The following is a 14,338-nucleotide window of genomic DNA, read 5'->3' on the forward strand; positions in this document are numbered from 1 at the left end:
ATGTGCTTCGAAAGTATTTTTGGATGATTTTGTTTCCAGATATCCACAATTGGAAACACTTGATTCCAACACCATGCAGGAAGAGGAATCCATGGAAGTTCCCAAATTTTATGTTCTCTATACACTTCCGAGTGTATACAAGAATAAGTGTGGGGGAAACTTCTACCGAGCGATAATTTCATTATTATTTTCTTGTGCTAATATTTGTGTGAAGCTATTATTTGCAAAACAGGTACTATGGGTGGATCCCTAAATTTTCAGATTGTTAGTGTTACAGCATTGCTCGGTCGAACTCGCATGCGTTGCTATCTCAAGCATGTTTGTCAATGTTAGTGATCAAAACTATAAGTCTTGATTTCTAGTCTACTATAGCTAAGGTCTCGGAATAGGATAGAAAGTCTAGTTGAGCTCAAGAACTCCATGGGAATCATCATACAAGACGAAGGACTACTCAAGGAACCCGGTGGATCTTCATCGACTAAAAGCTATGTGGAGACTTGAACTTATCTATCACTCAAAAGTCTATTTATCCCCTATCTTGAGACAAAAGTCGTTTTATTATATAGACTTAGATTATACACATTTGCTATTTCGAGCCGAGTTTATCTCGCCTATATATTTCTCGAAATATGTGTTGGTAAGCTTTCGCTTTAACCAAGTTCATCTTTACCTAGTGAAGAAAGTCATGACAAGTTTCAATCACTTTGGAAATTGCTTACTTTGACGAAAAATAGTTTGTGAATAACAACTATAGAATATCAACGTCCTCTAAGAATGTTCCAATGATTGAAATGAGAGTTTAGATTATATAACCATTGGAGGATATAAGCATTGTTGTGGAAACACATATATGTATAAGTCCTTATTCCTTGAACCGAATTTTGCGAACTTTGTTGATCAAGAGAACCGGCATAGTGGCGTGAGCCAAGTCCGCGAACTCAGTCCGCGAACTGGCGGAAGTTCTTGTCCCGAGAATTTCTGCTGGAGTTTGTGAACTCCGTACGGGAACTTAAGTCGGCGAACCCAGTCCGCGAACTTGAGTAGGTTATATCTAAAAACGATGTTTGTGAACTTATTCTTATATAAACTAAGGAATGCAAATTGCAAACCGTGGTTATATAGTTTATGAATCGATTCGAGTGAATCAAATCGTTTTTGCTTCGATTGTGTCTTGTGTAGTTACATAAGATTTCCTTGCAATTGAACAACTCCTTAACTAGTTCATTTGAGTCACTTGAACTAGTTATGGTGAAGAAGAATATGGTTGATATGAAAGTGATCATATGGCTAACCATTTGGTTGACTATTGTTGAACCAACAAATGTACAAGTTTGGGTACGGTTATACAAGCCTAGAAATGTGCATTTCATTTGTATGTAACAAGCTAGTTTTTGATCTAACGGTTGAAAGATATTTCCTTGAATGTAAATCAGTTTTTCATCTAACGGTGAATATTGAATGCTTTGTTACCAAGATAACATTGATTGCAAACCCTGATTTGAAAGACTATATAAGGGAGAACTCTAGCAAATGGGAAACCTAATCCCCACACCTTGTGTGTGATACTAGTTGTGCTAAGCTAGATTCAATTCTCCTTTAACCTTTGGTTTCTTCTTTTAAACCAGGTTAACGACTTAAAGACTTCATTGGGATTGTGAAGCCAAACCGATACTACTTTTTCGTAGTTGTGTGATCTGATCTTGTTGTTTCTATCGTACGAGTACAATTGTAATAATTGGCTTGAGATTGATATCTCCGATATGCAAGATATAAAAGAAATCACAAACATTTCGTCTCATCGTTTGTGATTCCATAATATCTTTTTTCGCTGCGTCGATTAGGATTATTGTGAGGTGATTGATAATACTATGTTGTTCTTCGGGAATATAAGTTCGGTTTATCTATTGGTTCATGTTCACCTTGATTTATCAAAATACGGAACAAAACTCGTAGGTATATTCGTGGGAGACGGATTTATCTATTACCGTAGACTTTTCTGTGTGATACAGATTTGTTTATTAAAGTCTTCTACTTTGGGTCGTAGCAACTCTTAGTTTTGAGTGAGATCAGCTAAGGGAATCAAGTACGTAGTATCCTGCTAGGATCATAGATGTAGGAGCATAACTGTACCTTGGATCAGTGTGAGATTGATTGGGGTTCAACTACAGTCCAGACCGAAGTTAATTTGGAGTATGCTAGTGTCTCTAGCGGCTTAATACAGTGTGTGTTCAATCTGGACTAGGTCCCGGGGTTTTTCTGCATTTGCGGTTTCCTCGTTAACAAAATTCTGGTGTCTGTGTTATTTCTTTCCCGTATTATGTTTAGTTATATAATTGAAATATCACAGGTTGTGTGTTGTTCAATCAATTAGAATATCCGACCTTTTGGTTGTTGATTTAAATTGATTAACACTTGGATATTGATCTTTGGTACCATCCAAGCTATCTCTCTAGTATTTGATAAAGACTCGCAGATTTCTATTTGCTTGAGTATATATCAAATCGAGAGATTGAGATATAAACTCTTTGATATACTTTTTATCTAGATTGAGTCTGACTGTCTAGTTGATTCTCTAGAAAGTATAATGGAGTTTGTCCATACAGATTGCTAAGAGAAATATTGGGTGTGGTTGTTGTACCCTCACTTTTTCAATTGGTATCAGAGCAGGCAAACACGTTTAAAAGACCTTACAAGTCTGTGTTTGTGGCAATCTGAGTCTGAGGACAGACTCTCTGACATATACGCATACAAAGATGTCTTCTAAAGCTTTTAACTATGCCAAATGTCTTGGAAATACCTCAAAGGATTACTCCTTAGCTGATTCTTTCGAATCCCGAGGTAAGAAGATTAGTTCATCTCGTGATGACATATCTCTCTCTGATGAGACATTCGGCACTATGGAAAAAGCTGAGATGAAGCTCACCAGAATCTCAAAAAACTCTGCTGAGATTATTGATTTTCAGGATCATGATCAACTTATTGATGAATTTGAAAAGTCTCTTGATCGAGAACATGAACTCTATAGCATCATTGAGTCATTCTCTAAAAATATTGATAAACTTCTCCAAGAGACTGCTCTACAACGTGAAAAGATTAGTGTTCTTGATGATATTGTTAAGGAAGACTCAATTAGAGAGAAACGTTTGATCGAGACGCATTCATCAGAGCTTTACAATATTCATGTCGAAAAATAGAAACTAGAAGCATCCCTTACTCTAGCCAGTGAACAGTGCAGATCCTTGGAAAAGGAAAACTCTGTCTTAAGGAGAAATTCTTTTGTACAAACTAATTCTCATGGAATGCAGTACATGAAGGATCTTCCAGAAGAAGGTTGTGTCAAGAAAGGTTTACATAACTTGCAATCTTCTCATATGGATATGAAGTTAAAATAGGTGTCGTTTATTGCTTCTCCACGAACCTGTACATTCTGTGGGAAAAAGAATCACTATGATATCCATTGGTTTGCCAGGAAGAAACAAATTTCTAAACTTCATAATTTGCTTCTTTCCACTATCAATGGAACAAATAGTCAGTTGACTACTGCAGTGAATCGCATGCCCACAGAAAACCAGAAGCCTTATAAATATGATCTCTTTCCTAGAAATCATCACAAGGTTCAAATGCTTTCTAGTGGTATAAATTCTTGAGCTGCCAATAAAAGCATTCCATGTGTTTATAAGACTGTTTCTGGTAAATCTAAGTCTAGAAAATGGATTCCTATCTATTCTGATCCTCTTGAAGCAGTTGCAAGAGGTCCTATTTTTAGTCCTCAGAGAAAGCCTTCTGACGGATATGATAAACACACCGTGTCTTACTCTTCTGGTATGAAAGACAACCGAAGAAAGGCGAAGAACACGAAGATCAAACTGTTAGACGATATATACAACTCCTTTCTCGATGATCACATTGGGATTAATTTCCACTCTATCACCTGACTCAAGGTATTCTTTTCCTTGTTTCTAACTTGAGATGTGCAAGGAAATTTATTGAGAAATGCTCAAGTATGTTGTATATTACTTCAGTTTGGTTTTTGTGCGAGTTTTTGTGCTAACAGTTCACAAACGTCCGCGTCCTCCTCTTGAGAGTTCTTAGGGTTTCCAAAAACAAGAGTTTCCTTCTCCTGTTTACATACACATATATATATTACTTTATATTGTGTCTCTCCATCCCTAACAAAAATTATATGGAGAACTCTGCAAAATCTCAAGAGATTGTGCATCTTGATATGGAGGAAGACGCTCAAGGACGTAAGTCAATTCAAGAGCTGGTTCTAAAGAAGATGCTTGAAAGAAAGGATCACAACTCCTGGATTGATGATTCTGTCAAGGATTTGATTCGTGTTCAGAACGATTTAAATGTCGAGTTTGCAAATCTTCAACTGCAAATAAACCAACTCTTGGATGGTCATGCCAGAATCCTTGATAATCATAATATTATGATACGGAATCAAAAGAAGCTCATCATGGCCTGCACCAACGCTAGACAGCTTGCTCGGGTTGTTGATCGCAAAGTTAGTGTTCTAACTCATGAACATGGTGTGTCTACAGTCAAGATAATAAAGGAAATCAGTGATACCTTCTTTGATGGATTCATTGAAAGATATGAGGTTCTCAACGAACTTTGATTTTCTCCTTTATTTGCCTAGTAAATTTTCTATTTTCTTGTTTTTGTTAGAAGAATAACTAGAGTTTGGAATAGCCATTATTGTGATTACACATAGCTATGTTCAACGTTTTCATCTTCATGTTTTTAGATTTATTGGATTAAACTCTAAATTTGTTTGGAAGATGATTTTTGCAGTATTAATCTTTATGGTTTTATATATTGCAAATTTATTATGGGATATGTGTGTTTACGTCCGTGAACTATGATTGTCCCATACCTTGTCAAAAGTAAAGTCTTTCGTATGTCGATATGCATGTATTGATAAAAGAATGAATAAACTTTTGACAAATAAAAAAGTTAAGCCTATTATGTCAATTATTGATGGAAGATAGGTTAAAATCTTTTGTTTGCAAGGATTATGTCTATTGAATGTCGTTATGCGAATAGTGACGGAAAATAGAATGAATCCTTGTGTATTCCGCAGTATTGATCTTCCCTGATCCATATTTTATGTATTACTGTGAGGCTCCATAAAGTGTCTTATGTTGAGCATTGAACGACCAATTTGATTATTTTTATGATTAGCTATGTTGTTGTTCCGTGAGGTACTTTATGTCGAGCATATTCAACTAAATTAATCATCTTGTTTGGTTATTTAGTCGTTGCTCTGTAAGTTTTCTTATGTTGAGCATGACCAATTAAATTGACTACTTTTGTGATTAGTTTGGTTGTGTATTTCAATTAGATTAATTATGGGTTCTCTTGTGATTAATCTAATTGTATGTTTTTAAGTCTCCATAAGTTCACTTATGTTGAGCATTTGTCGATCAAATTAATCATGGGTTCTCTTGTGGTTAGTTTAATTGAATATTTTTGGATTCAAATTCATACTTGTATGTGATTTGTTATGTCCAAAGAAATCCTTATTTTCTTTCGAAATTAAGGTCGCTCTTGTTGTTCTTTCGGGAATGACATTATATGGGGGAGAGTTCTTAATTGAACTTGTGCTTAATGACTAAATCTTTGCGGGGAGTGCGGCTGTGGAATATTATAAGGGTTATCTTGTATCTTTACAAACTCCTTGATGAATGCATTTCGCTTTGGATTTATGATTGCATCTAAATAAGATGATATATTTTTGCTTTATTTTGGTCAAGAAATGTCTCTTTCGGAAATTTCATTAGGATCCCGTTCTTGTACCTTTGCCAATTTTATTTACAAAAAGGGGGAGAATTAATATGTAGTTCACACTACAAATACATATGGTTTTCGGATCATTATGTAAGGGGGAGTGGTTTCCATGTGAGATGGAGTATTGACTAAAGGGGAGTGATACATATCACCATAGTATTGTTGTTGAAGTTGTGATACAATTGAACTTTGACACTGTGTAATGATAATATGACACTGTATAACAATGATTGAGAACTCTTGTTCTCTCGTTGTTATAGCTATGGATTTTCAACAACGATGATGCTGAATTTACAACCTTTGGGACCATTGGAGTACTTGGAAGTGACGAAGATTTTAAGTAATGTTGAAGATTAGGCATATGGAATAGGAGCTACAAAAGTTAATTTATTTATTTTTTGTATTCCATATGTATTGATAGTTTTGTCACTAAAATTGACAAAGGGGGAGATTGTTAGAGCATTGCTCGGTCGAACTCGCATGCGTTTCTATCTCAAGCATGTTTGTCAATGTTAGTGATCAAAACTATAAGTCTTGATTTCTAGTCTACTATAACTAAGGTCTCGAAATAGGATAGAAAGTGTAGTTGAGCTCAAAAACTCCATGGAAATCATCATACATGACGAAGGACCACTCAAGGAACCGGTGGATCTTCATCGACTAAAAGGTATGTGGAGACTTGAACTTATATATCACTCAAAAGTCTATTTATCTCCTATCTTGAGACAAAAGTCGTTTTGTTATATGGACTTATATTATACACATTTGCTATTTCGAGCAGAGTTTATCTCGCCTATCTATTTCTCGAAATATGTGTTGGTAAGCTTTCGCTTTAACCAAGTTCATCTTTACCTAGTGATGAAAGTCATGACAAGTTTCAGTCACTTTGGAAATTGCTTACTTTGACGAAAAATAGTTTGTGAATAACAACTATAGAATATCAACGTCCTCTAAGAATGTACCAATGATTGAAATGAGAGTTTAGATTATATAACCATTAGAGGATATAAGCATTGTTGTGGAAACACATATATGTATAAGTCCTTATTCCTTGAACCGAATTTTGCGAACTTTGTTGATCAAGAGAACCGGCATGGTGGCGTGAGCCAAGTCCGCGAACTCAGTCCGCGAACTGGTGGAAGTTCTTGTCTCGAGAATTTCTGCTGGAGTTTGTGAACTCCGTCCGCGAACCCAGTCCGCGAACTTGAGTAGGTTATATTTAAAAACGATGTTCGTGAACTTATTCTTATATAAACTAAGGAATGCAAATTGCAAACCGTGGCTATATAGTTCATGAACCGATTCGAGTGAATCAAATCGTTTTTCTTCGATTGTGTCTTGTGTAGTTACATAAGATTTCCTAGCAATTGAAAAGCTCTCTAACTAGTTCATTTGAGTCACTTGAACTAGTTATGGTGAAGAAGAATATGGTTGATATGAAAGTGATCATATGGCTAACCATTTGGTTGACTATTGTTGAACCAAAAAATATACAAGTTTGGGTACGGTTACACAAGCCTAGAAAAGTGCATTTCATTTGTGTGTAACAAGCTAGTTTTTGATCTAACGGTTGAAAGATATTAGATTGAATCTAAATCAGGTTTTCACCTGACGGTGAATATTGAATGCTTTGTTACCAAGCTAACATTAATTGCAAACCTGATTTGAAAGACTATATAAGGGAGAACTCTAGCAAATGGGAAACCTAATCCCCACACCTTGTGTGTGATACTAGTTGTGCTAAGCTAGAGTCGATTCTCCTTTAACCTTTGGTTACTTCTTCTAAACCAGGTTAAAGACTTAAAGACTTTATTTTTCTTGTTCCATATCATGTTAAGATTTCCCACCTTGCCTTTACTAGGAGGATTCAATTACATTAAGGACAATGTAATGTTTAAGTGTGGGGGAGTGGTTAAGCATATATTTAAAAAAAAATTGCATAAAACCTCCAACTTGTAGAGATTTTAGAGTCACTAGTATACTTCTATCTATGTTTACATACGGAATTCTCGACCGAAATAATGGAACTTAGAAGTGCAAGAGAATACTAAAAATTAGGTGTTATTAATCTTTGCGAGAAGTCATTATTGTTTGTGGATCAACTAAACCATGTCGGTGATGCAAATTAGGAGCAGGAAGATATTTAGTTATAGAGTTGTTGATCAATCATTAGTGAAGACTACCCGTATTTATATCATGTGAGGCACCGACCATAAATTCTTTGTAGCTGACTAAAAAGCTTTGTTTTGAGTGTGTGTCACCGTACGTTAATTCCGGGTAGAATGGTGAGCTACCCCACTTCGCACCAATTTCAGCACTATTTTGATCTCTTGAGTGATAATTTTGTCAGTCATGAGGGTGACGTCTATGAAAGAAAGCCTCCTTCTTGTAGTTCGATTTGCAGTTAGCACCATTCTCTCGACAACAACGGGTCCATAGAAACACCATCATCATCAACAAGTGGAACATCACAAGTTCGAAGAAAAATTAAAGACGTTCAAGATTTATAAGCAACGGAACAAGAAAAGAGCAAATTTCATATTCAAGTAAAGCAACATACAATGAGCAGATTTTTCACATATGTTGAAGACTTACAATACAATGAGCATAATTATACATACAAGTTAAAAACTTATTTACAAGAGCAAAGAAAATCAAAAGGTGAGAATTATTAAATTTTATGATTTCGAGACGATACAAGTTGTGAAGAATCAAGCGGTAAAGTACTTTTCCCACGACCATGGTTTGTTTTATTTTCATTTTGTTTTGTATTTTATTTCTCTTGTTTTCAAAAAAAATAAAAAAAAATAAAATAATGAGAAAGAGAAAGAAAAAGAAAAAAAAATGAAAAAAGAAAAAAAAATAAGACAAGAGAAATTTTATTTTTATATTTATTTAATAATCCGTGGGTTAGGAAAATCTATAAGGAAGTTTCAAGAGACAAGGATTTAAGAAAAATAGTTATACATTGTCAAGGATCTACGAATTTCGAGAGTTTATCATCAATAGTTGAAGACGAAGACCAAGAAGATGAAGAAGAGAAGTCGAAGACGTTTCTATTGGATGTTGTGAAAGCGGTGTTATCATAATTGGCAATCGGATGTGAAGGTGAGTAAGTAATCTCATCCTCGATAATAGTGGATGATTTCCTTTCTTAGAGATCATCAGAAAAGATTTTTACTTCCCACGATTTTGTGGGGTCTCCAGAAATTATTCGGAAGGTTTCCTTCCCGCCATTCAACGCATCGCAGGATTTCTCTATTCATTCCTACTTGCACACATGTGAGAACCATAAAAGTGCGTCTTTTGAGTGCAATTATCATAAAATCCTTTTGGTAATGCAGAAGTCAAGGCGAAATGCTTATTGGTCGCTCTCAAACCTGAAATCTTTCATTATGGCATAGGTTGACCGGTCACACTTTATATTTGAATTTTCTCTTATAATTCTGACTTGTTGACACTAGATTGAGAATCTTTATGTTCTTATAGATCTTTGGATGCTTGCGACGCTGGAACGCTTTGAAGTTGGAGTAGGTTTTGTGGGTATATCTCTCGTAAACCCTCACGAGACTATAACTCGTCCACTAGGGTCACCTAGGGGTTTAAAGGATTGTTATACATGCTAAGTTTAACCGTATTCTCGACGAAATGGAGTTGTATGTATTTAGTTTAGTTTGCTCGAGGACTAGCAAAATCTAAGTGTGGGGGAATTTGATAGGTGTAGAATACGCCCTATTTATTATCTAATGTTTATGCTTTCTTTGCTATTTTTCTTGTGAGTTATGTATTTTACGCGTGTTTTTGAGTTATTAGGTACTCTGGAGTCGCACGGAGGAAAAGTAGAAGAAACCTCCCAATTTAAGCCAAAAGGGTAAAAAGGTCATTCGCAGGCGAACACTATTGGGATCCCAGCAAAGGTTAAGGGATATCCAGTCCTAATTGTGCTAAAGACACACAAGAAATCAATTATTAAGAATTTAGAAAGTGGCACCATAGATGGTGGCCCTTATCCATGGCATGGGTGCCACCTTATCTGTCAGAATATCTAAGCCCTAATTGGGGATTCGACTGTCTCAAACTCTCAAACACATTAAATTCTTCTACATCTGAAATTAAAAATGGAGGCGCAACCATAAGCAGCCGAGAGACACTACACCATTTTTTTGGATTAGTAACTCAAATTCGTAACTCTTAATCGTAACAGCCTACTAAGAGTTACGAATTCATAACAGAAAATTGTTGTGCAGCTGTTACAAATCTTGTCAGATTTCGTAACTGTCCTTTAGCTGTTACGAATTCGTAACCGGATATGGTTCCAGGCGTGCCATCCGTGTGCGTGGGTGGTCACAGCTTCATATTTTTCCACCCAAGCAATGTATAACTGGGATATTTCATCCCTTGGTCACAGTTGCACATGAGCTAGTCAGCTGAGATGGTCACTTGGTTATAGACTCATACACATGAGCTAGTCGAACCACTTCATCTCTTTTCACTCGACTCGAACCACTTCTCTCTTTACACTTTCCTCGGCTCTGCAGAAGCGAAGTGACGATTGGGTTTCATTTTGAGGGTTTGAGGGTTTCGTTCTGAAGCTGAAGCTGGAGGTGTAAGTGATTTGTGTTTCGATTTGTGTTTGAATCTGTTCTTTTCTCATCTATTTTCAATTTCTTTCTCTGCAGAAGCGAATTTAGGGTTTCAGGCTGCAAGTGAAGTTTGAGTTTCAGTTTGAGGGTTTCTGTCTAAAGCTGAAGATGTAAGTGTTTAAAGCCTTCAATTTTTATTTCGATTTGAGTTTCAATATGTTCTTTTCGGTTAGGGTTTCGTTAGGGTTTCGATTTTTGATTTTATATGAGATTTTGGTCTAAGGTTTCGATTTTAAGTGAGATTTTCGATTCTTCATTCGATTTATTTGTGATTTTGAATTAGGTTTTTGTTCATCTGATGATTTTTGGTATTGTAAGGTTTCAATAGGTTGTACATTTGATAACTAGTTATGAATTCTATACTTAGTTAATTCAAACTCTATTGATTCTAATTGAAGACTATGCGGAGTGGGTGGTGGATAGTGGTGGTGGTGGGGAGTTTTCAAGTTATGGATAGGTTTTCTGTGTAATGTTGTACCTTATGAGTGGGTGAAACTATGCAGGGTGGGAATCGCTAGAGCTTCTTGTAGATAAGATTGGAAAGCAGCGGGTATTGCAGAAAGGGTTATTGATGGAGTTTCGGAAAGATTCATAGAGGTTATTACTAGAAGTTGCTCATAAACCAGATGGAAAGAAGAATTGCAGATCAGGTTCGTGTTGAATTAACTAATGATGGCTTCTGAATAGGTTGTTATGCGTTCAATTTAGTCTGTTTGGTTTCTTTTCTTTTACATTTTTCTGATTGTGTGTTTTGTTTGGAATTCCGTGAATAGAATGGCTTCACGTCTTCTATTAAGCCGCAACAAGTTACATATATCATCCGTGGGGTTGAAAATTTCAACTACGAGGAGATATCAAGATTCATTCAAAAAGTTGAGAATAACTTGGTAGGTCGCCTATGCAATTAATGAAATTTAGATGTAACATAGCAGATTGTTCATTTGTTGATTGAATTTTTACATTTTTCGGATGAAGTAGGATCCGACATTGCTTGAGTATGCTTGGATGGAGCTTATTGAGAATCCAAAATCTGTCACAGCTGAAGAAATGGCAGAGGTAAAAATCTACTTAAGATTGGGAGATTGTCTTGGTGCACCTTTGGTGAATTTACACTCAGATCACAGATTATTTATGTTATCGAGGAGCCTCTGGAAAGCTACTCAGCACATGTTTTGCTATCGGAAGATGAAATTTACTTCAGCGTAGTGGAGGTCAAGGGTTCCCGTTCTGTTTATGGTCCATGTTCTAGTGAACAGGTACCTCATATAATCGTCTAGTTTTTATCTATTTTGGTAGTCCAACTGAAGGTCTCAAATGAGTTACCTTAACATTTTGTGCGGCAAAGTAGGTCGAAGAACTTCTACGCAGGAAGGAAGTGAAAGAGGCTGCAGAAAAGGAACTTCAGGAGTTTGCTCAGCTACTTAAATCTGCTAACGCTATGCCCAATTCTTCTAAACCTCGCAATGAGTTTTGGACATTAGAAGAGAAAAGCCGCCAAAAGACTGAGGCTCTTGAGGCTTATGCTATTGATGTGTGCAAAAATGATGATTAGAATAAAATAGCTGGGACGATAAATTTTTGACTGATGATGAGTGCCAAATAGTGCATATTTCTATACCTTTTTATTGGCAATTAACTCATCTTTTGCGCTTTAAAATCATATATTATCCCAAATTGTGTGTTTTCATTGTTTTCAAGAATAAATACTTGCACTAATTAATTTTGTGTTTTTAGGTACTAAATAAAACTTGGATGAATAGAGAAGACAAAAGAAAAGAGAATTTGTGGCAATGAAAGAAAGACAACAAATACTTCCGCTAGAAGGCAGTGAAGAATATTGTTTGCACCTCATCCGTCAGTGAAGAATGTTGTTTGCACGACTCAAAACTAGGTGTGAGCTTGAGATAGTGGCTTTGAAGAAGATTTGGGCCTGAAAAGTGAAATAACCCTAACCCATATCCAAACCCGACACATCAACGTTTGATGCAACTGCTCAACACCCTAGCACACACCATTCTTCCCTTAATCGAACAAGAGCCAAACATCCCCTTTACCTTCGTTCTCATCTTCTCCAAACTCTGCAAAAACTCCCAGTACACCTCCATCAATCACCTCCACTCCCGACCACTTCTGAGGAGATCCATCTTCTCAAGAGCCATCAATCAATCTCCTAGTTTTTTTCTCTCCCCATTTTATCTTCTCCCTTATCAAAAACAGTAACCCTAGAAATTATGATTGAGAGAGATAAGACTAGGATTTCTTCACAGCTAAAACAAACATCAAATCAAGGAGCTGTAAAGTTGAATTGCAGAAGGGGTTTGTCAGAAAACGTGTTATTAGTGAGTGGGTGTTCTCTAAATTATCAAATTCTAAGTGATTGAGTGAAAATTGTGTATAAATAGAGGAGAGGTTTTGATGCAAAATTCATGCCCGAATTAGCTGGTGCACCAAGCAGTAATTCATGTTTGATTTTATCTCCATGATGTTCTAATTTCATAGTTAGGGTTTAGATGAAACCATTAATCTATTGCTAAGTTTGGTTCATGTATTGGTATTGTTCTTGCTGTGCTATAATGTTTTGGATAAATATAATCTGAGCCTTCAACATTTTGCTCTCACAGTGTATGCCATGTATCCTTGTAGTTAGAATAACACTATGTTGATTGTGCTACAGCTCATGTTTTAGAGACTATTGTTAATCCCTTAACTAGTTGTGCTTAATTAGACAGTTAGTGCTCCGGATTGATACCTTAGTTGTGATTAGAATATCCATATCAGGGTTGTTTAATTATCTAAGTGATTGATCTGTGGTTAGTTTGTTTTGTGAGAGGGAAGCTAATACTATGATTAGGAATCATCTTAGTGACGCTAAACCATCCTCCTGAAACTGCCCTGGATAGGCGGAAGACCACCGATATCCATTATAAGGGACAAGAATAGTATTGAGATTGAATTGACTTAGTGTAGGTTAAGCGGTGGATTCGACTTCCCTAGCACCTTATTTATCTGCTTGTTAGATTACTCTTTGCTTTCGTTTTTGTTATTTCAGTCACCACTATCATCTAGCCGAATCGGCAAACAAAACCCCCTTGTTGTTACTCTCAGTTTGAATCAGTATAATAAGACCATAAGCTTCACGTTACACCCACCTTGTCCCTGAGGATCGACCTGTATTTGCTCTGTCTCCAATAGACGTTGTGCACTTGCAGTTTGACATAGTCGTAGGATTCTTTCTTAGCCTACCAAGTTTTTGGCGCCGCTGTCGGGGACTCGGTAGCGTTGTGGCTGAAGTTTCTTCGTTACTTTACTGATTTTCTGTTAATATTGTAAATATGTGCTAGATTTTCTTTTGTTTTTCTGCTCTTGTAGTTGTAGCTTGCTTTTTGGCATATTAGTTGTAGTTTAACTTCAAACATATGCGCATCTTCCATTCTTTTCTTTCTTTTAGTTTAGTTGCATTCTGTTTTAGTGCATTGTCTTATCATCATTGTATTAGTTATTGCTTTTGTTCTCATCATCTGCATCTCAGTATTCCTTTTTTTTAGTTGTAGGTTTTTACTTTTCTACACTCTCTCAGTTCTTTTTGTAGTATAACATAGTGTAACTGGTGCCATTTCAGGCTTCTGTCATCATCATCTGTAACTTATCAGTTTCTGTACTTCTGTAGTTTCTTCCATTTGTTGTTTGTAGCTTAGTCCTGTAAGCATCGTAGATTTTACTTTCATCAGCATATTTACATCTAGTTAGGACATCTAAACCTTTGTCTTGTACCTCTTCTGTAGATCAAATCCAGTTGGAACTCTCTGCACTGTAGTTAAGATTTGTATATACTTTTCATATGTTCTCTGTAGCATCTGAGCGGTAGTGGTAACTGTAGTTTAATCATTCCATTATCATTA

General features: G+C 36.1%; 1 protein-coding gene across 2 annotated transcripts; it reads left to right on the forward strand.

The window, feature by feature from the left end:
- The first annotated feature begins 10,307 nt into the window (after positions 1 to 10,307).
- On the forward strand, positions 10,308 to 12,917 carry LOC113361955 (ribonuclease II, chloroplastic/mitochondrial-like). Of its 2 annotated transcripts, none has more exons than XM_026605019.1 (6): positions 10,308 to 10,400; positions 10,476 to 10,549; positions 10,943 to 11,089; positions 11,213 to 11,326; positions 11,418 to 11,495; positions 11,788 to 12,917. In XM_026605019.1, the coding sequence occupies exons 3-6, from the start codon at positions 11,066 to 11,068 to the stop codon at positions 11,989 to 11,991; spliced, it is 420 nt and encodes a 139-aa protein (XP_026460804.1). In that variant the 5' UTR covers positions 10,308 to 10,400; positions 10,476 to 10,549; positions 10,943 to 11,065; the 3' UTR covers positions 11,992 to 12,917. The 2 variants fall into 2 exon arrangements, 1 of the variants encoding a protein (XP_026460804.1); XR_003365443.1 differs by having other exon boundaries at positions 10,314 to 10,402; positions 11,418 to 11,695.
- The last annotated feature ends 1,421 nt before the right edge of the window (positions 12,918 to 14,338 follow it).

Source organism: Papaver somniferum, chromosome 3 (genome assembly GCF_003573695.1).
Source record: "Papaver somniferum cultivar HN1 chromosome 3, ASM357369v1, whole genome shotgun sequence".
Classification (NCBI taxonomy): domain Eukaryota; kingdom Viridiplantae; phylum Streptophyta; class Magnoliopsida; order Ranunculales; family Papaveraceae; genus Papaver; species Papaver somniferum.